This window comes from Octopus bimaculoides, chromosome 1 (assembly GCF_046866305.1).
Source record: "Octopus bimaculoides isolate indiv1 chromosome 1, ASM4686630v1, whole genome shotgun sequence".
Lineage (NCBI taxonomy): Eukaryota > Metazoa > Mollusca > Cephalopoda > Octopoda > Octopodidae > Octopus > Octopus bimaculoides.
This window is the reverse complement of record NC_142928.1, coordinates 185539918-185567448: the sequence shown is the minus strand read 5'-3', so window position 1 is coordinate 185567448 and position 27531 is coordinate 185539918. Positions and strand designations below refer to the sequence as shown.

The following is a 27531-nucleotide window of genomic DNA, read 5'->3' as shown; positions in this document are numbered from 1 at the left end:
ATGTATATATATATATATATATATATATATATATAGATAGATAGATAGATAGATAGATAGATAGACAGATAAATATATCTATATATCTATATATATATACATCTATATCTATATATATATATATAAAAATGTACTTTAATCCCCGGAGATTGCAGATACTGTTTCTGAATCTCTTTGATTCTTTAAATGTGCTAGCTTCCTGGTAATTAATTGATATTAATTAATATATGATTTTTTGCCATTTTTTAATAATAATATATATATAGATAGATAGACACTCTCTGTAACCATAAATCTGCCCTTTCTATTATACTTTAAACTCTCAACACCTCACATAAAACCACTTCCTTCTCTACTATTCTCTTTCTCTCTCTCTCTCTCTCTCTCTCTCTCTCTCTCTCTCTCTCTTTCTCTCTCTCTCTCTCTCTCTCTCAGTCAAGGGAGCTTTTTAGTCTTACTCTCAGAACTTTCCATAAGCAATAAATTGATAGGCCACAATGTGATTACTGTACCAGGCCTCACACCAATATTTGGGCTAATTGACAAGACACTAGACAAGTTTCAGGTTATTGATGTGAAAACCAGTGTTAGTGCCATGTAAAAAGCACCAAGCACACTCTGTGAAATGGTTGGCATTAGGAAAAGCATCCAGCCGTAGAAACCATGACAAAACAAGCAATGGATAATCAATGATGACAATAGTTATGATAAATACCTGAAAATGACTAACTCATACCAGTAATTTCCACATCAACAGTGATGTAAACCATTTTTACTTAAAAACAAAATCAAGGCAGCAGAGGCTTATCATTGATCCAAACAGCCTTTGGAAATTGCATCATGTCCATTTGACAGCATCTACATACCACCAAATGCTGAAGCTCTGCCAGGGATCAAATCTGTATATTTGACACCAATAATACCATGGGAGTTGGAAAGAAGCATCTTAGTAAATATTCTCTGACTGATGACCAGGGATATATACATCAAGGGAAGTTGCACAAATCCACTGCAGAAGAACATCAGAAGAAAAGTTGCATGCATACTAGCAAAAAGTGATGTATGTGCTCAGAAGGCAATGTTGACATTCAGAGTAGTCTACCTTGGACTAATATCTGAGATACTAGCTCTTGCTTCAAAGGATATGCTTTTGCAATACAGGGGCCTGAAATGGTTGCAAAATACTTGCTGCACAAAAGGGATAAGGATGCAGATAAACCATCTAAATGCAACAACTGATGCAGGCTCTGTGGTATTAACATTAAATGAAATATGAATCTGTTTCATACTTAATGCAAATACATAACAGAAAGATTAGATCCTGGTGCAGCCTACTGGCTTGCCAGTCCCCAGTCAAACCGTCCAACCCATGCCAGCATGGAAAGCAGACGTTAAACGATGATGATGATGATGATGAAAGCCAAATTAATGGTCATATTAGTCTGGTGATAATATCTCTTATGGAAGTAAGGCAGCGAGCTGGCAGAAATGCTAGCATGCCGGGCAAAATGCCTAGCGGTGTTTTGTCTGTCTTTATGTTCTGAGTTCAAATTCTGCCGAGGTCGACTTTGTCTTTCATCCTTTCGGGGTCGATAAATTAAGTACCAGTTGCATACTGGGGTCAATCTAATCGACTGGCCCCCTCCCCAAAAATTTCGAGCCTTGTGCCTAGAGTAGAAAAGAATATCTCTTCAGAAACAAACAAAAATCATCCAACAGTGGGGATGAAAATACCAGATGCTTATTTCTAACTTTCTGGAGTTTCATCAGTTGCAAGTACCCACTGACAACTGCATGCTAAAACAAAATATATCATCAAAGGAAAACAATAACAAAAAAAAAATCACTGATGTTGCACTTAGCTGGCTGGTTGAATAAAAATTCTTTATGTGCAACTGAAGCAGTATTAGATAAAAATGTCAAACTATGTATCAAACTTAATACAAATGCTTCGCAGAAAGCCAAATTAACTGTAGTATTCGTTTGAGAATATATTTTCTTATATCCATAAATAACACTGACAAAACCTAAAACAGCAGAAATGTGCATCTAGCATTCTCACTGCCACTGCCAGATAATTTTCATCTGCTACTGGCATATTTCTGTCTTTTTTAACACTGTATGTCCATACAAGATATTATCTCTGAAAGAATACTGCAGTTAATTTGACTTTCAGTTATGTATACTTACATCAAAAATAAGATGGAAAGGATTTTCGAGCGAGACCTTCGTAGGATTCTCGAGCGAGATCGTTGCCAGTGCCCCTGGACTGGCTCTTGTGCGGGTGGCACATAAAATACACCTTTTGAGCGTGGCCGTTGCCAGTATCGCCTGACTGGCCTTCGTGCGGGTGACACGTAAAAGCACCCACTACACTCTCTGAGTGGTTGGCGTTAGGAAGGGCATCCAGCTGTAGAAACTCGGCCAAATCAGATTGGAGCCTGGTGTTGCCATCCGGTTTCACCAGTCCTCAGTCAAATCGTCCAACCCATGCTAGCATGGAAAGTGGACGTTAAACAATGATGATGTGTGTGTGTGTGTGGTATTAATAAAATACTGGAAACAGGTATAATAATCTATGCTTTACAAAACATACACACGTTTCAACAAATTACCTCCAGGATTTCATAACTGGTATTGAAAACATTATATAATCTTGTTAATTCACCTCTTCAGTGTTCAGCAAGATATACAATGACTGGTATTAAATGCACAATTTATATTCATGTTATGCAAATTATCAATATCACCAGCTGGCACAATGCAATAGGAGACAAACAAGCCTCCCACATCCAAGTAGACATGACAAAGAAGATGACAATAACTACATTAATGACAATGACAATACCAATAGCAGGGATGGTGGCTACTGTCATCCAGCATTCCTTTATAAATCACGGTCAGATTGTATGTTGCTAGTTAATTGTCAAGTTTAATGGCAACAATTACAGACGATCTGTTATCCTGCAGACAGACAAAGAGTGAGTTAATATGAACTTCTATAGTACCTCCTTACACTTTTACTCTTTTACTTGTTTCAGTCATTTGACTGCGGCCATGCTGGAGCACCGCCTTTAATCGAGCAAATCAACCCCGGGACTTATTCTTTGTAAGCCCAGTACTTATTCTATCGGTCTGTTTTGCCGAACTGCTAAGTGACGGGGACATAAACACACCAGCATCGGTTGTCAAGCAATGCTAGGGGGACAAACACAGACACACAAACACACACACACACATATATCTATACATATATACGATGGGCTTCTTTCAGTTTCCGTCTACCAAATCCACTCACAAGGCTTTGGTCGGCCCGAGGCTATAGTAGAAGATACTTGACCAAGATACTATGCAGTGGGACTGAACCCGGAACCATGTGGTTGGTAAGCAAGCTACTTACCACACAGCCACTCCTGCGCCTCCTTACACTTTTACTTCATCCTGTCACTTACATACAACAACATCCCACATAACTGCCCTACACACACTCTAGCATACAAATACATGGACATACTTATGTCGTATATATCATCATCATCATTAATTAACCTCCGTTTTCCATGCTGGCATGGGTTGGATGGTTTGACTGAGGTCTGGAGAGCCAGCAGCTGCACCAGACTCCATTCTGAATCTGGTCTGGCAGAGTTTCTACAGCTGGATGCCCTTCCCAAACCAAACCACCCCAAAAGTGTAGTGGGTGCATTTTACATGCCACCAGCACAGAAGCCAATAAGGAGGGCCTGGCAACAATCATGTTCAGATAGTGCTTTTTATGTGCTACTGGCACAGGAGCCAGTCAGGGGGTACTGGCATCAGTCACGATCAGTTGGTGCTTTTTACGTGCCACCGGCATATATATATATATATATATATATATATATATATAAATATAAATGTATGTATGTTTGTGTGTCTGTGTTTGTCCCCCCCAACATTGCTTGACAACCGATGCTGGTGTGTTTACGTCCTTGTAACTTAGCAGTTTGGTAAAAGAGACTGATAGAATAAGTACTAGGCTAAGCTTACAAAGAATAAGTCTTGTGGTCGATTTGCTCGACTAAAGGTGGTGCTCCAACATGGTCGCAGGCATTTGACTGAAACAAGTAAAAGAATAAAAGAATATACACACACATATACAAATACACATACACACATATACATATACACAAACGTACACTCATATACATATATATACACATACATACACACATACATATATATAAATGAATTTGACATGCAATTACAGATGTTTTCCCCGAGTAAAAATTCTTCACATGACTTTTGTAATTAACATTAAAATTATTTTCTAATTAACTATTTATGCAAAAAATAAAAAATAAATGTACATATATTTTCAAGTATACTAAATTCTTTCTTCCTTTACAAATTCCATCCTTTCCCCTCAACACAAACTAATAAAAACAAAACAAGGTAACCAAATTTTGGCGCTCTTTTCTTCCAGTCTTCTCCGGTTACAAAACTTACTTTAGAATTTTTTCCCTCTTCCTTTCACTCCAGCTTTGTTCATGCTTCTCCTCCTCCCACCTGAAGTTTACACAAACTTTTATATTTGATAGAGAAACATTTCCAAAGAATTCTTTGATTCTACCAAGAGTCACAAACAGAATTATGGATCTTTTAGATCTTAAGAGCTTTATTAACAGTAAGCGGCTTTCTTAGACAAAATAGACCACTGTGTGACTGATTCCTGGAATTCCATGGTTTTCAGAATTAGGTCATCCTGTTATTTGGTAAATTCAGAAAGAAAGGTGACTACACAGATGCTTATAAACATGAGGATGTTTATGTTTGTATGCATTGCTATATATTAAAGTAAGTATTATATGTATAATTTTGTATATAAATGTGAATTTGTACACACACACACATTTTTTAATAATCTTGTATTTATAAGTATACATATATGTGTGTGTGAGAGAGTGTGCATGTGTGTGTGTGTGAGTGTGTGTGCGTGTGTGTGTATATATATATATATATATATATATAAATACATACATAAACATATAAATATGTGTGTGAGTGTGAGAGAGTGTGCATGTGTGTATGAGTGCGTGTGTATATATATATATATATATATATATATATATATATATATATATATATATATATGAAAATATATATAAATATATACATAAATATATACAAATATGTGTGTATGTGCGTGTGTATGTATGCATGTATGTGTATGTCTATGAATCTATCTATTTACTTATCTAATATATGCACACACACGTACACACACATATGTATGTATGTGTGTGTGTATGTATGTATGTATGTATGTATGTTTACCAACGTAACTAATTACCAAACAGCTGCAGTGTTAATGAAGTCTTTCGGTGAATTATAATTAATTCAGCCTTTTGTTGTAACTCTGGGCCCTGTTAGCTGAATCTCCATGGTAACTCACTGAGTCTGACACAAAGATGGGAAAAAATTAATTAGTTAGCCATTGGCATATGTTTCTATTCAGATATTAGAAAATCACTTTCAGAAACAGGATTTCAGAATTTTATCTCTTCCCAAATTTATTCAGGGAATTTGTTGCCATCACCACCACCACCACCACCACCACCACTACCACTGCAAATACCACCACCACCACCACCACCACCACTGCAAATACCACAACCACCACTGCTGCCGCTGCCACCACCCTCACCCTCACTGCTGCCACAACTGCCACCACCACTGCCAATACCACAACCACCTGTATCATTATCATCACCATTTCCACCATTACCAACATCACCCCACCACCACCACCACCACCACCTCCACCACCTCATCATCATCATTACCAGTCCCACCACCACCTCATCATCATCATTACCAGTCCCACCACCAAACCGAACAGCAGCACTGCCACCACCACCACTGCCACCAACATCACCATCACCTGCATCATTATCATCACCATCTGTCCCTTTTCCATGCTTACAGGGTGGTGGGGAACAGCTGAAAAGTTCATAGGCTGGCCAAGATACTCTATTATGCAGAATATTCTCAACTCTCTCACGGGATATGCTTATAGTCTATTGGATTTATAATCAATCGCTTATCATCCATCACCATGTGATGAACACAATCAATGTTTTTCCCTGGTGGTGGCATTTTGCAGGATGTTCAGACCTTGGGTCATCTTTGAGACTCTCCCTTCCTCTCCGAAATTCAGCTGCTCACTTTTTCATTGTTGATAAAGCTGGAATGTCATCCCCTTATGTAACAACCATAGTTGCTTGAATGTGCTTAGAGGCTAAACCCTTTTTCTGCAGATACTTAATACCACAATAGCAAATTTTGTACATTTTCAAGAGAAGTTACTACTTGTTGCTTTTGCAATTTTCTTTGAGCAGTCAGGTGTCACTTTACCAGGAAAGAAACAATCATCATCATCATCGTTTAACATCCGCTTTCCATACTAGCATGGGTTGGACGATTTGACTGGGGACTGGTGAACCAGGTGGCTACACTAGGCTCCAATCTGATTTGGCAGAGTTTCTACTCCAAAACTGCACCTCTTGACTATCTACTGTTATTTCCAATCTCTGTATAACAAGCAAAGACCTAAGAGGAGAAAGTCGACGGAAAACTGCAGAGGACAGTTGGGTCTCAGTTTTATCTAAACTTATTAATGCATACCCTCAGTGAGGACAAAATTATCTGAAGTAGCTTTCACCTGTCTTGTCAAAGAGTCATAAAAAATTTCTACAGAATTCTTAAAGTCCAGCCCGACAGAATTGACCAACTGCATTCTGATAGTTTTGTTGGTTTTGGTTTATGATTATTTATTCGACTGGTGCATCATTTTATAGTCCATCTGTCCTACACATCTATAAAACATTCCCAACCTGCTACCCAGGGATGCATCAGCTGTTAGTGGAACTATGGAACTTGACTCAGTACAGAGACAGAATATAGTAGTGCTGAGATACCTCTGTTACTTTGCAAAGTTACACGAGAGTTGCTGATCAAGTAACTGATTTCTAATATTTTAAGTAATATATACATATATATATATATATATATATATATATATATATATATATATATATATATATATCATCATCATCATCATCGTCGTCGTTTAACGTCCGCTTTCCATGCTAGCATGGGTTGGACGATTTGACTGAGGACTGGTGGACCAGGAGGCGACACCAGGTTCCAATCTGATTTGGCAGAGTTTCTACAGCTGGATGCCCTTCCTAACGCCAACCACTCCGAGGGTGTAGTGGGTGTTTTTACGTGCCACCGGCACGAGGGCCAGTCACACGGTACTGGCAACGGCCAGGCGCAAAATGGTGTATTTTACTTGTCACTTGCACAGGAGCCAGTCCATCGGCACTGGCAACGATCTCTCTCTGCTACAATTGTTTTTACATATACATGTATACTTACAATTGTAGAAGATATCCAACGGATTCGTAATCAAGAATCAAAACCGCGGGATTCGTGTTTGTTTCCTATTGCTTTTGGAATTTGCACTCAAAATTTGTTTGTATAACCTGTCAAATTCACCACCGTCTAGGGTGAGTTAGAGTTTAATACAGATAACCCGTTCAATTATATTTTCAGTGATCTAGTTCAACTGCAACACAGATATATATCTGAAATACCTGTAAAAAAAAAAAATGCTCTTTCCTTCTGTTATTTTTAGACAGTTTACTTGTCATCATGGAAGTCAGGTATTTAATTTTCACACATACACACGTACACATTGACAATTTTCTTACGCATGAGCTTTGCATTATTTATCTTCCTCCTTCCACACAATTAGTGACAGACTACTTTAAGAACTGCACAAGAGATTCTCAATCAAAGCTGTCATCCACAATGCAAACTTTTGTTTACTTCCAACTCGTGTCAATTGTGTAATTACATAACGGTTAAACAAAATTTGTAACAAAATCTGTCTTTCGCCAGTTCATTGCGATAAATTCAGAAATTAACTACTAACGGCGTTGCTCTAGCATGACTGCAGCTGCCGAGTTAAAACTAGTAAAAGAATTGCCATAAGCAACCTTCTTTGTCTTGTTAGATCTCGCTTGTTAACGCACATCTTACCGTTATACACATGCATACGTATATATGAGCATACACATTCATACATATACATACACGACTATATGATTAAAACGCTCTCTTCGCAACCACGTAGTTTCCGGTTCAGTCCCACTGCACAGCACTTTGGATAAGTGTCTTCTACTATGACCGTGGGACGAACAATGCATTGTGAGTGATTTTGGTTGACAAACTGTGTGGAAGGCGGCGAGCTGGCAGAAACGTTAGCATGCCAGGCAAAATGCTTAGCGGTATTTCGTCTGCCATTACGTTCTGAGTTCAAATTCCGCCGAGGTCGACTTTGCCTTTCATCCTTTCGAGGTCTTTAAATTAAGTACCAGTTACGCACTGGGGTCGATATAATCAACTTAATCCCTTTGTCTGTCCTTGTTTGTCCCCTCTATGTGGGCAATAAAGAAATAAGAAACTGTGTGGAAGGTTGTCATGTGTGTGTGTGTGTGTACATACAAGGTGCGAGGGGTAAATTGTCGCCATTTTATATTTTTAATTTCGCGCTTGCGTATTGTTTGTTTTGATTTTGTCGACTACACAGTATAGTAGGGTCACTTGGGTACAGCCTGAGAGAAAATCAGCACCATGACGCAATTCATTCTGTCAGAAATTTGGAAACGATATGCTGTACTGCTTAGCATTCACACCGGAGGCTCCAACACGAACATTTCAGAATGCTTGGGTATCAATCTAAGGACAGTGCAATCTGAGGACATATACCGAAAGTGATAAAAATTAAACATCCAATAACATCATGGTGTCTGGAGTGATCACTAGTGATGGCGACGCTATGCCTCTATTCATCTTCCTACACGGCCTTAGACTCAACACGGAGGCCTACATCAAGTGTCTGGCGGAAGTAGTGGTGCCCTGGATCAAGAGGGTGGATGCTGGAAGCCCTGTCTGGCAACAGGACTCTGCACCATGTCACACAAGCAGAAGCCAGACATGGCTCTCAGACAATTTCTGCGACCACATCACCCCTGACATCTTACCACCTAACTCCCCAGACTGCACCCCTCCCCCTAATTATTATGTGTGGAGCGCAGTTGAGCGAGAGACCAACAAAACTCCTTGTACACCAAAAATGAACTGAAGGCAAGAATTATGGCAACATTCACCAACTTAAAGAAGCAGATCCCCCTCCCCAAAAGAGTTGCAGGAAATTCTGAAGTTGTCTGGAGGCCGTGGTTGAAGCCAATGGCGATTTTATTGAACTAATTAGTATTTCAAGATATTTTTATGTAATTTTAGTAAATATATCTGTTAAAATGAGATGTCAGTGTTATTTTCATTTTTGCGTAATTTAGACGACAGTTTATGTGTGTACGTGCGTGTGTGTATGTCTGTGTTTGTTCCGCTCCCACTACTTGACAACCAGTGTTTGTTTGTTTACGTCCCCGTAACTTAGCGGTTCGAAAGAAAATCGACAGAATAAATATTGAACTTAAAATATAACTGCTAGAGCCATATATACATAATGCATACATACATACATACATGCATACATACATGCATGCATACATACATGCATGCATACATGCATACATACATACAAGCATACATACATACTTACATACATACATAAAGCATACATACATACATACATACATACATGCATACATACATGCATGCATACATACATACATACACACACATACCTGCAAGTGGCCAATGAAAGTATACACAAACACACACATAAACATACTAAAAGAATAAAAGAAAATTATGCTGTTTCATTTTGTTAACTCCAGCAAAGGTATACTTTTTGTCGATCAGGCAATTTTTCACAACGTATCTCTTTAACTCTAGTATCTGTCTGTCTGTTTCTGTTTAACCCAATGTATCCGTCTGTCTGTTTCTGTTTAACCCAATGTATCCGTCTGTCTGTATGTATCTCTTTTTTTCTGATCTATTTATCTTTCTCTCTATTACTACTTCTGTATATCTGTATATTTCTCTCTCCACTTGTTTCCATATAGTCATAGTTTTATATTTATTTATATAATTTTATATGTGTATCTATCCGTCTATTTGTCCACACGTCCATCTCATTGTTTATTATCATCTTTGACACGTTTTTGCATACATACATACACACGTATGTATACATGTATGGTGTGTGTATGTTTGCACACACACACACACACACTATTTTATTGAAGCCGAAAAATGCTTCTGAAACGTTAGCCAGTTTCACGTAACCGATCACCAGACAGTTGCGAGTGTAAGTGTTCATGGAAGCGAATTCAAGGAATAAACATTTGAAACTTATTGGGAAAACTATTTTTAAATATTAGAAATATAATATTTCTAAATCTCTCAGAGAGCGAAAAATTATATATACATGTGTGTGTGTGTGCGCGAGGCATTCGTGGCACTCCGTCAGTTACGACGACGAGGGTTCCAATTGAGCCGATCAACGGAACAGCCTGCACGTGAAATTAACGTGCAACTGGCTGAGTACTCTACAGACACATGTATCCTTAACGTAGCTCTCGGGGAGATTCAGCGTGGCACAGAGTGTGACAAAGCTGGCCCTTTGAAATACAGGTACAACAGAAACAGGAAGAAAGAGTGAGAGAAATTTGTGGTGAAAGAATACAGCAAGGTTCGCCACCTTCTGCCGGAGCCTCGTGGAGCTTACGGTGTTTTCGCTCAATAAACACTAACAACGCCCGATCTGGAAATGGAAACCGCGAGTCTGCTGCCTTTACCACTGGGCCAATACACCTCCACGCACGAGACATTATTCCAAAACAGAAGTGTGTGATTTTTAAAAATTGACGTTTTGAAAAACATTTTTGTGTTCCAGAATCGCAGTCTCCGTAATTTTGTATATCTTTGGGGCTATATTGTCCAATGTGTCTCTACAAGACTACCCAGGAAAGGATTTTGTCTTTTCTATGAAAAACATTGCGTTTGTAGTGAAACTACCTATCGCCATTATATACAAAACCATCTATCGCCATTATATTCAAACAGACCATCTCTCACTATAAATATGACAGACGCGAGCGTAGTAGAAAACATCTCTTTCCTTGTCATCACCTGACTGATTATTATTTGAAGCGGCAACTGCTTCGTACCGCTCCCGCCAGAACGCAAACTAACCAACCGTAGCCCCTAATAAGGTCACGTGATAGTGTTTTTCTAATGCCTCTCTGGAGCCCCTATTTTGCTTTAAATAGACTAAATTATACCCGGCAAATTCGTCGCGGTTCAGATCTCTTAGAGACCTGTTCCGTGTACCACACAGAGCAGCAGCAGCAGTTCCAGCGACAACATCAACACCACTTCAACTACGAACTACAAGATTCGCCACCGACGTCGCCAACAGCGTCAACACGACACTACGACTACCAACAGCGTCAACATAACTTCTACGTACACCAGCTAACCAAAACTACCGCAGAACTTCTAACTCTGTTTGTGCGATTCACCTTCGCCACGATAGACAACAGACAAGAACCCAGCCTGCGAAGAACGTCTGTACTCAAGAACCCGGCTTGGCATGGAAGCCCTAACATCACGACGAGTGATCGCTCTGCCCCACACGCTTCAACTTCTTACATACAGACTCTTACTATTGTGTACTCTAAGAACTGGCAAATTCTTATACGTGTTACTGACTCTTTTTCTATCTGCTGTATCTCACGCATACACATGCATGTATCACTTACACACACTCTTTTCTTTACACGACGGCCTGTCTTTTATTGTGTTTTCATTATGTCGCATTCACACTCACACACAGACATACATTTTAATGCTACAATAAATATTACTGTTACTCATCTTTATCGATTGTGTCCTATCTTGTATCTTATTGGCATTTACGAATTCACTATGTTATCGAAGTATAACATATTTATATCATCTGATATATTTTTGTATTCGACCGTGTGACGCGTTTAAGAAAGGAGCCCTGTTTTTCCATTCGTCACCATTTCTCCTTTTGGGTTCGCACGGTCGTTCTTACACGTTAATACATTCGTATTTTAGTCGGGCAGTTATAGTAATATTAAAGTCGAACTGTCTAAATATTATCACCGTCTTCATCAGTTTGTTCTTGTCACTTCACTGTCGAAAAACATCTGGTAGTTGAAGGAACAAAACAAAAATAGAAAAGAATAGAGCCCTCATTCCTGAAGTGGACTGCAGACGCGAAGGTGAAATCATATAATGGGTGCGGCACCACAATCTGTGTGAAATAAGAAAATACAAAAATTATTGTCATAATAAATGTGAGAGAAGAAACGTTTTCCGGATCTTTTTTAAAACGGGGGCCACATTTTTCATTAATGTTTTACGTAGTGTTTTTGGTACCGAAAGACTTTCAAACTTCGTATACTTATCTATTTTATGTTATAGAACAGAAAAATATTTTTGTATTCGAATTTATTTCATGTAAAAAATTGTCTTATTTCGATAATTTCAACCAATCACTGACAAGTCTTCAGTTGTTTATATTTACTCCTTTGGCTGATTAAGCCATAGCTTCGTTTTATTTGCTTTTTTCATTTTCTTTTTTTTTTCTTCGTTTTATTTGCTTTTTTCTTTTTAAATTTTCTGTTTTACCCTAACCCTAACCCTAACCCTAGCCCTATCACCGATAGAATTGTATCAGAATCGTTTGTTTATGTAGTCGGCACTTAATGTATATCGGCTGAATGGACGTCAGTGATTGGTTGAAATTACAGAAATACGACAACTTTAACATGGAATAACTTAGGGATTTCTTTTTTTTTTTAAAGAAGACTAAGAGAAAAAGATGTTTTATATGACACATTCTACCAGTGTTCCAAGTTTCAAAGTGTTTCGTTAATGAAAAATGTGGCCCCCGTTTTAAAAAAAGATCCCGTTTTCCTCTTGTCCACATGCAAGGAAGTTTAACTTTCCATCGTTTATACACATCTTTGTTTCAAAGTAATTTCACCTGTAAACTAGATAATCACTAACGATCTACGAGAGAAGAATTTCTTTATATATGTCGTCTCTTTACTGATTTACTCTTCATTCATCACGCATCCTCTCTTGTTGTTTATGAATTCCACATAAAAGTCCAGGACTATAAACCGTGAACTTTGGGCTTCCGTTAAAACAATCTAATTTTTTGGTGGTCAGCTGGATACATCCATCGCTTGAAATGTTATATTACCATCTGTCCACCTGGCATAGTTCTTTTCCGCGAAATTTCCAAAATTCCGTGGGTTGTTCTCCTGATCAATAATCAGGGTCGGTCCGAACGTTTATGGAAGAGGGCTCTATTCTCATTTTGTTTTTTGTCCTTCAACTACAACATGAATTTCAACAGGATAAATTGAGGATGACAGTGATTATTTTAAAATAGTTTGACATTAATATTGCAATAAATACTCAACTAAAACACGAATGTGTTAATGCAATGTGGAAGAGTTTCATAGAGCACATGATCAGGCTAACGCCACCATATCCTGTTACTCTACTAATAATGTGTACCAAAATGCAACAGGATGATATTTCATACTTTATACATTACTTTAATTACTATTTTTCCTTTGTGTAAACTGATATTACTCACTTTCAAATTGCGTATTCTCCACCCCCACTTTTACCCTGCCGGTAATGTGCACCGACGTGCAACGGTAATATGCCATACTTGGATTACTTTGATAGCTGTATTAACTTCTATTATTACTACTGCTGCCGCTACCACCACCACCACTACTACTAATTTTAAATTTGTATTATGTACCCTGAAATTGTGTATCCTGTAAATTCTTGAGAATTATGTATTCCAAAGTTTTGCATTGCGATCTCAGAACATTGTGGCCTGACCGCTAAACATTGTGACTTTCGCACTATAATTTGCATTCGGTCCTCGTATTTGATATCTGAATGGCACAAGCTTCATGCTTGTCACTTTATTACTTCCGCCAAAGGAGGAGGTATTGTTTTCAGTCGTGTTTGTTTGTCCGTGGACAAGATATCTCAAGAATCGCTGTATGGATTCGGGTGAAACTTTCAGGGATGTTTGGCCTCGTGACTGGCACGAACTGATTAGATTTTAGGATCGATCCGGTACCGGGCAAGGATTCTGGATTATTTTTCCGTTTTTTTTTTAAACTTAATTTTTGAGAGCAGTCGGGTTCATTTTTAGTATTCTCGTTTTATATTGTAATGTATAGATTCATTATTGTATGGAATTAGTTTATCTTTTATTTTTTACTTGTTTCAGTCATTAGACTGCGGTCATGCTGGGGCACCACATTGAAGAAGTTTTAGTCGAACGAATCAATTCTACTGTTAATTTTTTTTTTTTAACTTGGTACTTATTTTTTCGGTTCATTTTGCGAACCGCTATGTTACGGGGACGTAAACACACTAACACTGGTTGTCAAGCGGCGGTAGTCGACCAATACATACACAAACACACTCAGATATCCTTTTATATTTTTTACTTGTTTTAGTCATTGGACTGCGACCATGGTGGAGCACCACCTTAAAGGGTTTTTAGTTGAAGAAATCAACCCAGGGCTTATTCTTTGTAAGCCTAGTAATTATTTTATCGTTCTCTACCGTAACCACTAAGTTACGGGGACGTAAACACACCAGTATCGATTGTCAAGCGATGGCGGGGAGGACAGACACACACACATAAATATATACATATATATTCATACACGACATGCTTGTTTCAGTTTCCGTCTACCAAATCCACTTACAAGGCTTTGGTCGGTCCGAGGCTATAGTAGAAGACGCTTGCCCAAGGTACCACACAGTAGGACTGAATCCGGAACCATGTGGTTGGGAAGCAAGCTTCTTACAGCACAGTTACATCTGTTTGTTGTTTATACACCCGTCTTCGTTTTTTTTGTTTGTTTTTTTTTTGTAAATTCTTACTACACCTGTGCCTATATTGTGTATTGAAAAAGATCTGTTGTTTCAAATCTCGCTTGCCTCTCATCAGGGATATTCTTTCGTTCTTCTTTTATTTGATTCGATCATTTGACTGCAGCCATACTGGAGCACTGCCTCGAAGGGTGTGGATCATCAAATCGACTGTCAGTACTTATTTAAAAACAAAACCTTTGGTTTATTATTCTAACGGATTCTTTTGTCAAATCACTAAGCTACAGGGACGTAAACAAACCAACACCGGTTGCAAGGCAGTGGGGGTGGGGAGTAATCACAAAGGCGCGCAAGCACGTACGCACGCGCGTGCACACATACACACACACGAGGGGCATCCATATAGTTTCCGTTAAATAAATTCACTCACGTGGCGTTGGCCGGCAGTGGGAACTGAAATCGAAACCACTTGGTTGCGAAGCGAACCTTTTAATCTCAGAGCCTTGTCTGTGTTTTATCAATCGACTATGATGAGCTCTGCTGTCGATTTCGACTTATGTGCGTACAACCGTTCGATCAATCAGTTATTAGCAATGGAAGCACTATTAGTACCAAAAGTCAATTTTTATATCCAATAATCATTATATTATCGTGTGCTACGATATATACGTAAGCTTTTATGTACCATGCGCCTGTATGGGAAAATCTCTCAAGGTTAATAGCATAGTTTTCGGCGTTCCAACAAGATAACTTCGTTAAGTAAGATATAAAAATTATCTTTTGATATTAATACTGTTTCTGTAGCTAATAATCAATCTTTAATAAGCCTGCTGGCTATTTGCAACACCAGTGTCTGAAAAGATGTTGATATTCTACATATTGAGGCAGCGAGATTGGTTGGGTTCGCTATCTGTGGACGCTTCCCACTGATGATGTCCAGTTGACTGAAATCACGTGATATGGGAGTCCCAGGTCCCATAACAGACGGTTCTCGTCTGCAACGATTTATGCCTGTGCTGTTATGCACTATGTGCTTGAGATGATCTCTCTAGGCTGAAAACGCAGTATTCGCTGTTCTACCAAGTCTTCCACGTTAAGTTAAAGATTACCCATGTGTGTGTGTGTGTGTGTGTGTGTGTGAGAGAGAGAGAGAGAGAGAGAGAGAGAGAGAGAGAGAGAGAGAGAGAGAGAGAGAGAGAGATAGAGAGAGTGAGAGTGAGAGAGAGAGATAATGACGTGCAGTGGCTAATAGACAATAAGAACGAAAAAACATTTATGAAATATTATAATAGATAAATTCCCGAATTATAGAAATTATCATCCTCTTCGAGGAAAGAGTAAAATGAATGGTTTGTCGTAATTGCAGCTAACTCGAAATGAGAAGCGGGAGAGAATAATCTCATGAATCAAGAATTTTCTCTGAAATTCGCATGCCATTAAAGAAAAAAACTGTCTGGAGACATGGTTATAGCTGTAGACGTGTTTCTCTACTTTAATAGGCGTCATCAGCACAGCAGTAGTTGTTCTACCTCGAATCCAGCTGACGAGTTGTTTAGACAGAATAGAACACTTGGCCTAAGGAAAACTTGCATAATTTAAATGATAACGAGCTGAGAACAATAACTTGGAAGGACCAGTGGCATGAATATGGATAATAATGTCGAAAAACGATATATATATATATGTGTGTGTTAAATAAAATGAGACAACAAAGCCAAGGCTGTGTAGAATTTATAGGACATTTATAAAGAGAAAGATAGTCTTACAGCTATTTCTGGGATATTAGGGATATCCATTCATCAGAGACGATATGCGAAACAGTATATGGAATTTGTGTTTCCATACTATCCACTTGTAATGACAAAATGTGAACTATCGGAATCTACATACCATGGACAAGAAGCATTTCTACCCATTCTACACAGCACTTTCTTTGGATAACGGAACTGCAACTGTAACATAGTACATATATTTTTAACTTTATTTTTATTCTTATTTCCTTTTATACTTCTTATATCCATCTTTTTCCAAAATAATTCCTTATATTGAACTCTACTATTTCCCCCTAGTTAACTCTCTCATATCGTCTCTGATGAAGGGGATATCACTAATATCCCAGAAACAGCTGTAAGACTGCCTTTCTCTTTATAAACGCCCTAGCCACACAGCCTTGGCTTTGTTGTCTCATTTTATTTAACATATATACATGCTCACACACGACCTGCTTTAGACTCCTCACTCGTTTTATTATCGAACCGAGAGTCTAACTACGGTCCTCCCGTAGCACTTATATAACCTTACCTGCTATCTTGGGTCTTCTGGATACCAATACCTCTCATATATATATATATATATATATATATATATATATATATATATATATATATAATGTTTATTTTTCTCTCAAAAGGAAGATGATATCACTAAATCCGGAATTTATCTGGGTTGGTGTTTGATATGCTTTTTCGAGTGTATATGTACGTATGTGTTAATTACTGGCATAATGACCTTCCCGAGATACAGTATATGTATATTATATATGTATATGTGTGTATGTACAGTAATGAATAAAATGAGAAATAAAGAAGACTTCTAACAATGCAGTAAATTTTTTTTTTTAATTGTTTCTGAAGAGGTCATTGTGCCCGAAATATAATGGTTTTCTAAAACTCTCTGCCTCGTTGCAAACTTTCTTTTTATTTCTTATTTTATTTATTATTCTACTTTTGTATTAAAATGCTTCAAGTGAACTACAACACTCATATATATATATATATATATATATATATATATATATATATATATATATATATATATATATATAATTATATGTATTTATTCTATCCTAATAAATAATAATAAGGATAGAATGAATGGGTTAATAGAAACCAAGGTAGCAAAGATCACAAAATAAATGTGGTGTAATTCCTGTTGGTGAGGCAGAAACTCCTTTATATTTTGGGTATTTGAGTATATTTAAAAATTAAGGAATGAAGAAAAAGCATGTTATAACTGCATACTTTATTCCGACATATGTTTCGAAGAATTACAATTTATGCGATCCATAGGAATCGGCGATGTTAAAAATGTAAACTTCTCCTCAGGGAAATGTATGGGAATCATCTTAAACGTAAGACATTATGACCGAGAATGATAACTATAGTTGGATACACACACACATATATATACACACGCACATATATATACACATATATACATATACATACACACACACACACACACACACACACACACACATATATATATATATATATATATATATATATATATATATATATATATAGAGAGAGAGAGAGAGAGAGAGAGAGAGAAATGCGCTGGTCGAATCTTAAGAACGTCAGATCCGACAAAATGTCCTGTTGTATTTGTTCTGTCTCTTTATGCTCTGAGTTCAAATCCCTCTGAAGTCAACTTCGCAGTTCATCCTTCTGGAGTCGAGAAAAAGTACCAGCTAAGTATTCGGGTCAATATTAATCGACTGTGCTTTCCCTCCAAATTTCTGGCGTTGTACCTATGTGAGAATTACACACACACCACACACACCAGTATTATTTTTTTTCATGACACAAAGAAACCGATAAAATGTTTGATAGCTTGTTATGTAGCCAACCATGCATTCAGGCATGCCGTTGCATATACAATGGCAGACACATGCCTAAGACAAAACACGAGGGGCAGCCTCTACGTGATCGTTCGATGTGCTAGAAATAGAAGCCAAATTTTATTTCACATCCTACTGTTTTAAAATAAAGAACGTATTCGATAATGTTATTCTAGATGCAGTTTTATCCATTTAAGCATAAAAATGTCCTAACTTCAATATTTAATAAATTGTACCTGGGTAGGGAACAGTAGGGCTTATTACCAAGCTAGGGCTTTTCCCTTACGGAATTTGGACAGATGCAAAAAAAAAAACAACAAAAAAACAACCCTTTTTAGCTTGTTTTTTAAACTGGAGATAGAATGGTTTTTAAAAAGTGAGGCGGGAAGCGAGTTCCAGATGGGAATAACTCAAAATAGAAAAAAAAAAAAAAAATTAAATGGTGTTGGCGAACAGAAGGGGTGGCTCGTACGTTGATTTGGTCTATTAAAGACATTGAAAAAAGTGGCACCCAACAAAAAAACAAAACAATAATAGACGGGATTGTTACGCTTGAAAAGTTTTTACGCGATAGGTTTGCCTGATTAGGGCTAACTGGCGGGTTAAGAACAATAATTATTATTTCTAATTTAGGCATAAGGCTTACAATTTTGAAAGAATGGGGTTGAGGTAGTCGATACAAACTACTAAATACATAATTGATACTCTATTTCATCACCCCTAAATGGATGAACGGTAAAGTTGATTTCGTTGGGATTTGAACTGAGAACGTAAAGAGCCGGAAGCAAAGCCGCAGGTCCCCCTCCCCTTCACTAACGATTCTGCCAGCTATAAACAAAAACAACAACAGCGCTCACATATAAAAGTTAGGACAGATAACATTGAATACACACTCTAACATACCTGTATACATGCATACGCGTAACAGTCAAATTGACACGAAAACAAACTACATAAAACTTTATATATATGTGTATACATACTTTATTATATATACATTTATACATATGTATACACACATACACATATATAACCGTATAAACTCAATTAAACTGCTCCAATAAACACACATACATGTAGAAGTAGGGTGGCGGTGGCGGCGACACACACACACAGACACATAAAGTAATGACCTAAAACAAGCGAACACATACATAGTACAACACATTGCATACAAGCATATACTTCAGATAGTGGTTACTGTTCGGAACTGGATACATATACTGACACACAACTTTGTATACAGTATACATACATACACACTCACATCGTACGTAGCCCACACCCCTAAAAGTGTTCCCTTTCCTACTCAATATCGGGATAAGCAAGAAAGAGAAAATAAGTGGACCCGAAAGAAAGATTGGGAGGAGAAAACTAAATAGACAAAGAGAGTGAAAGTAGAGAGAGAATGAAAGAGAGAAAGAAATTGAGGGTAAGAAAGAGACAAAGAACTTAAACGAGAAGAAGAAAGAGAATGTATGTGAAAGGGTAGTTAAGAAATAAAGAAGATAAAGAGGAAGTAATTGAAAGGAATATAAAGTGAATGAGAAAGAAGGAAAGGATAAGAGAAGAGAATGAGGAAGAGATAGAAGCTGAGTGAGGTTAGAAATGATAAAAAAATAAATTACAAGGAGAGATAGATGTGGATGAAGAGCGGAGAGACTGAGAGATGACAGAGGAACTTGCTAAGAAATGTGAAGGAGGAGGATGAAAAGATAAAAGAAAATGCGTTTGAGTGAGGAAGAGTTAACAAGAAAAAGGGCCATTGAGAGAGAAAATTATGTGTGTGTGTGTAGTTTTTTTTTGTATAGATATATTTATATATGAATATATATATTTATAAATATATATATATATATATATATATTTATATCTATAAATAAATATATATATAATAGATATATACATTTATATATAAATAAATATATATGTATATTTATATATAAATAAATATATATAATATATATATATATACACACCACACACACACAGAAAGAGAAACAGAAGTGAAGAGGGAGAGAGAGAAGCTGAAAGAACGAGACAGAAAGCGGTGGAAATAGACAAAGAAAATAGACTAGACACGCAAAACCCACGCACACATAAATAGACACAAACACACACACACACACATGTCATTGGTAACATATAAACACATATACATCGCTCACCTCAACGCACCATTTACTCCACAGCAGCCAACAGTTCGTGGGAATCCCCTCTTCAATAATGTATGTTCGTTGATTCTCTACTTTCTGGACAAATTCACACAACAGGTTAGATTGAATATATACTACATATATATAGCTATTTTATTTGCCTTTTTTCTGATAACGATCATATTTATAAACTTAATATAATCATCTTTATTACATTGTTTTTATTTACTATTTTAGACAAGATTCGAACCGTTAACCTCGATATTTATTTCTTGTTTATTTTTTTTGTTCGTTGAAAGTTTAGTCATTTAAAAGCAGGAAAAAAAAAACGAACTTTATGTGATATTCTTTTTAAATTTGGAGATCCGTTGTCGAATTTAGTATTTAATTAGTGTATCATTTTATTTTAAGCTCCTGTGTAACTTTAATGTTCATCAGTATTTATATATATTTTCATATATTCTTGTATGTATATGTGTATATACCTTTATAAATATACGTTTATATCTGAATGCATATGCGTTTATAAATGTACATGTACATATATATGCATATACTCATATATATATATATATATATATATATATATATATATATATATATATGAAAGTGTGCATGTTTATGCATAAACCTGCATGGAGTGCGTGTTTGTACTTATGTATGTATGCGTGTATGTTTTTATATATATATATATGCGTGCGCACGTGTTATGGGTTCTTCGCCGGTTTCGACGATGAGCATTCAGTTCGACCCAATAAGTTCCTGTTCGTGTAATTGACGTGAAAGTGACCGACTATTTCTCCAACATGTGTATCCATAACGCTAGGTCGAACATGGTGAATTAGAGTACATTCTAGAGAGAAAGAAAGGATTCGATTCTTATATTAGACTAGTACTTTATTGATCGACCACGAAAGAATACAAGGCAACATTTACCTGAGCGGAATCTGAACTCTCTCTCTCTCTCTCTCTCTCTCTGAATATGTATGGGTTTTCCTATAAAATAGTCAGAAATTTCCTAGCGTGTCAACCGGTGTTGGTGCGTTTACGTCCCCTTAACTTAGCGGTTCGGCAAGAGACCGATAGAATAACTAGTAGGTTTTAAAAAAATAAGTACTGCGGTCAGGTTTTTTTTAACCCTTCAATGCGATGCTCCAGCATGGCTGCAGTCAAATGACGAACAAGAAAATAAAAAAATAGAAAAGCCTGAATAGAAAAAAAAAATAGAATAAAAAATTTAAAAGTTCAGAATGGGCGGGGATCACACACACACACGCACACACAACGGGCTTCTTTCAATTTCTGTCTACCAAATCCACTCACAAGACTTGGCTCGATACCATAACAGAAGACACTTGCCTAAGGTGCCATGCAGTGGAACTGAACCCGGAACCATGTGGTTGGGAAACTGACAAACATAGACGTTACCATGTGTAACTAGTTTTCAGTCAATTGAGCACTTGAGTAAACTGTTGCATGAGAGGAATATCAACCATTCTTTCTACATCCACGTATCTGTATCTATCCATATCCATCTTTATATTCACCAATCAATTTACGTCCATCTTTCTCTATCCGTCCGTCCGTCCGTCTGCCTACATCCACCTATGGAAATCAATCTTTAATGTTTATGTGCATTTATAAACGTTTATGCAAGCTTTAATTACGCATATACATATATGTATAACTTTTTATTTGTGTATCTGTAAGGTTGTGTGTTCAGACTTTCTGACTCAAGTAGGATCAGCAAGACACAAAATGACAAAGCTGATCTGTTAAATTAAAGATACATTCTTTCCAATGGGCTTCATACAATTTCCATCTATAAAATTCTTCTCATAGGGTATTGGATTAACGCGAGAATACAGTAGAAAGCTAAGATGTGATAGAACCTGGATCTGAAGATTTGTAGATTATTTCTAGTTGGTGCATATGCTGTATGTGTGAATAGGTTTGTGATACGATTAAGTCGGATCTTGAATCGATATCTGCTTAACCCTAAAGCGCTGGGATTTGCATAAATGCGGAGCACATTTTATGAAAATGAGACTACCATGCACACACAAAATAGTTAAAATATCTTAGTATATAATGGTGGCAAGTTTTACATCATCTCGAAAGTCATTAGTTGAATGAACTATTGGTCCTCTTGCATTCTGTGGGGTATCGAAGCATTGGAGTGGTATTAGACCTCAACAAACGCCCATAAATTAAATGCATCTATCTGGGCCGCGATCGTGGTCGTCGACCTGTGCCTGACGGCCACGATCGTGGCCAGTCTCGCTTTGTGTTAATGCTACTTTAGCATGCGGTCTACCACACTATCCGTAGTTTACGCTGTGAAATGATCTGATTTTTGTTAGGATTAGGGTTAGACTACGCCAAATTGTAAATGGTCAGCGGACCACGCACTAAAGTGGCACTATCTGTTCTACATACGGTTGTAATCGCGACTGGTTGACCGAATCGGACGTTTATGATCGCTGAACGAAGTTGGCTTGTTTCCGTTATTGTGGGTATTCACTGGTTGGCGGCTGTTCAACTCATTCTGTGGAAATGTTGACGTAATTTGAAAGTGTAGGCGATCTTTCGTATTGCGTACATATAATGGCAGATAAAGTGAAAGGAAAGTAACTGCCAAACCATTTACATAGTAATCCAGTCATTATTTTGTCACCCACAACGATTCAGCATTATATACAAACAGAATAGAAGGAATATGGAGTTTCATCAAAAGTAAATATCGTGCTATATATGGAACTGGGGACAATCTCTTCTGAACTTAGTTTACCTGATGTTATTTTGGACGATCTAGCCATCATTATATGTACATAAAACGAAAGATTCCCATAATTGTACATTTGAGTAATTTCTGTCGAACGATATGTATCACAGTGTCGGGTCTTTATTTAGGAACTTAGTCATTTATTTAGAGGGTTGGGGGTTCTGTCTTATAGGAAAATTGTAATGGTATGGATATGTAATGCATGTGAAGAATGATAGTTGGGTCAACAATGAGTCTGCGGAAGAGGAAGGCCGAAAAAGATGTGGGAAGAAGTGACCTGGAGTGATCTCTGGATGTAGAGCCTCACTCAGAATATAGCAAACAGTCACAAACGAAGGGAGGTTGTGTTACAACTGACTCATCCAGCTCACAACAGCATAGAAAAGCATACGTTGTGTATGTGTGTGATCCCCGCCCATTCTTAAGTTTTCTATTTTTTATTTTGGATAGATCTTTAAAAAAAAAAAAATCCGAAACATACGGTCGTGACTGCAGATTTACACAGACGCATTGTTTTGGTCAAGTCAGTCTCTTCCTACTCTGAATTTCACCTGAAGGTGCACAAGATGTTCAGGGAACTTGAAGATTCTGTGTACCTACATACAGGTGAATATTATTCCTACGGGTATAATATTTTGAGTAGAACCGTTCTGAGAAATTGGTAGCTAGTCTTTGAAATGGTTGACAATGAATTTCTTGCGGTATTTCGATAAAGTACCACTCCAGGTCAGTGGATTCACATAATGTTAGAGCGCCTGGTGAGATATCTTAAGTTAATTCCGCCTCCTGTCAAAAGAAAAAAAGACAACAAAAAAACTAGTCTTTCGGGAACCTGGAAAATTGGTGATAGGTTTGAAAAATCTTCAAGCAAGTGCCCAAGTATTTTCAGCTTATCACTCAATGGAAGTGGAATGAAAGGGCCTTTGAAACTCTTGAGCAATCTTCGTCAGAAAGAAGTTATACCACTTTGCCAATTTTCTTGTATTCTACTACTTATCTCATAGAAGTGATTGAAGGGGGGGGGGGGTCTGAGATTTTTTTAACGTGCTACGATTTTGAAATACGCAACAGGTCCACCCTAGATTATATAAAACATCTAGTTGGTGCCTGTTTCTATGTTAAAAGATAATCCACTGAAAGTATTCTATTGGAGCAAATTATACTGTGGTTGATAGTAAAAAATTATATATAACGCTTGCTTTCGAAACCTTCATCGCGTCGTGAAATCATTCCTATTTTATTATAATGTCGAAAGGTACCCAGTATTTTCAATATATGTTTTTGGATATTCCATTCAACATTTGCGTTCTTCCACACCATAACGAAAGTAACTGTTTCTGTTTGGTCTGAAAGTGTCCTGTTAATTTTGTTAAATCATGGGTAAAGTGAAATATTATTTCGAAATGAAATTACAAAGAAACGAAAATATATAACTTAACTTAATACTGTAATTCCCAAACTTTTTTCGCGAAACAAACGATTTTCTAAAGATCGAGGCACTCAAACCTCTGTTTTGAAGAAAACTTGTTACTCTGAATTAAAAAATTTAGAGAGAATACACATCACAGAACAAAGCAACCGATTTTGAAGAAGCTGATCAACATCATTTTCTAGAAAATCTCGTGAGGCCTCCAAATTCAAGCCTCTTCAAGTTACATACTCTTTTAGTCTTTGTTGAAGGTTTCCTAAATTTCTAAGGACGTTTTTGCAGTCTGCGATGCTATTTATTATGCTAAATCTCATATTGTATAAGCAAAGTTATTAAAAATTATAATGATAATGTCTCCCCAAGAGTATCAACTGAGATTTTATGTGTGTGTGTATCTCCCTTTACCATATATAAAGCCCTTCTGATGCTGTCACTTCTATCCAAACCTAATGAGACTTGATGTAAAATCAAGTCACCGTGAGACCAGTAAGAGCTTATACAGAAATCATGTTTTCCGCAGAGGGAATTATATTCCATACAAATTGCCAATTATTTTGTGTTCTCAATAGCAAATAAGAAATCTTATGCAACATCCATTTTTGTATTCAAATTTTGTGAGTTGAAATGATATCAAGATCGACTCTGCTTTTTTTCTTCTCATATTGAAGGTGGATGAAATAAGTTATCAATTAAATAGCTTTTTTTTCTTCTTGTTTTGCATTGCAACAGGAGTGGGGGAATCTTTTTCTTACTAAGAGTAAAATGTTAGTATTTAAGAACAAGTGTAAAATTATCTGTGTTGTGAAAAATAACCTACAGTTTGATTAACTCATAGGAATGCAATTTTTTAAAATTATGGTTTTAGTCTTTAGATTTAAACCATTTCTGTTTTTCCCAGATGGATTCGTCAGATTTGAATGCAGGCGAAATTTTACCCGCGGCCAAGAACAACATATTACAAAAATAGTCTCTATTTTTCTGAATTGCAGACTCTGTTCTGCCATCTGAATCTACCTATTCTGTCATTACTCACCGTGAATCATATCTAGGAAAACACTATCCAATTAAACCCTTTATACCCTCTTCTTAGAATGGACATACTTGAATAATGTAGCCATAGAAATACGATGGGATAATCACTGATAGCACACCTTTGATTGTATGTCTGCTCACCTTCTCTCTTGCAAGAATTCAAACGTACCATTAACCTCGCCCACTTGCACCCTACACCAGTATGTGTGTGGGTGAAATATAATCTAACAGTCCCCTCTCCCGCCTTCTCATAAAATATCCCTTTCTCCCATCTCTGCAATACATATAATTTTTAATATTCGCAAATATAATTTAAATATTCATACATACAAATGCATGAATAGTATAATAAATGTTAAGCTAGTCTCAGTTTTCTGTCAATGGTTGTATATGAAAAGGCGGTAAAAAGATTAGAAATTTCAAGACAGCGTCTCCCCTTTGAGTAAAAAAAAAAAATGACGCCCTTCCCTCTGTCTACCTTCAGTGGATACAGTGAAGAAATAATAATGGTGGGAGGATGTGTGAAAAATCAAGCTAAGCATCCTTTTTCAACGGTTTCTTAGAGTTTAGGCGGTTTCTTTTGAAGAAATAACATGGTATTTGCTTTGTGATATGTGTGTAATGTTTGCACATTACAGGAAGTAATATACACATACCACACATAGACAAATCCTGGGATTACCAAATTGTGGCATTAAATATACATGTGCATTAACATTTAAGTTTGTTCAGATGACGACTATATTGAAATATGCTTGGACAGACCGTTAATGTTTCTAGAATTGTTTCGAAAGGAAATGTACTTAAAGACATCTATGTAACTTTTATGTATGTCGCTGAATATTACTATACGCAACTGGCAAAGCATTTCAGTGTGAAGGCTGTGGAAGTATAGGAATGGAATTTCATTAACAATATCACAGAACGAAATTTAATCTGAGTTTCCTTTCTGGTATTCGTCTAGTTCAAATTTTTTACTTCGCCTATCTGGTCACACTATTTTACAAAGAGTAAAACGATTTTGGATGAATATATAAGTTGTGCGTTTGGATAATTGTATGTGGGTTAGTGACATTACTTTCCCATTCTGATATAAGAATCGTAATCTTTGCAAGAGTTTGTATTTCGCGTATGTATCAAAATGAGAAAGGAACCGTTAAAAACTGAGCTTGTGTATTTCTGAGCCATTTACTTTACCTTTTCGACGGTACTGCAGAGTATATCAGTAGATTTTAGTCAACATTATGTAGTACATACTTTGTCCCTACTTAAAATATCTTCGCAGACAAGAAAAAGAGCGATTAGCCTGTTGGGATTCCATCAGCAACTGAGTACTCTCTTTACCTATCCACAGAGACACATAAACCCACTATTAGCAAGGGTTTAAATAAGTTGAGTAGGCCGATTTGCATATCATAATGCTCTCTCGACAGCTAGTTTGATCAATAAGTTACAAGTGTACAATAATGTTTAATTTCAGGATAATACATTATCTTCTGCCTCTGACGTTTATTGTATCGAGAAACAACATGCGTACAGAGATTACATCAGTGTTGGTTAAAATCTATAGATATACTCT

At 36.9% G+C, this 27531-nt stretch overlaps 1 protein-coding gene across 3 annotated transcripts in view; it reads left to right on the top strand.

Moving 5' to 3' along the window:
• The first annotated feature begins 4552 nt into the window (after nt 1-4552).
• Nucleotides 4553-27531, top strand: part of LOC106879318 (uncharacterized) — a 90562-nt gene continuing 67583 nt past the window's right edge. Inside the window, exon 1 of one of the 3 annotated variants that reach the window (XM_089363923.1) lies at nt 4553-4833. Coding sequence is in view for 2 of the 3 variants with exons in the window: in XM_089363927.1 (XP_089220053.1) it covers nt 20781-20823 (43 nt within the window). In the remaining variant the exon portion in view is untranslated. Of the gene's footprint in view, nt 4834-20527; nt 20824-27531 lie in introns of those variants that run through there. The other 2 variants (XM_089363927.1, XM_089363921.1) reach the window with 2 other exon arrangements.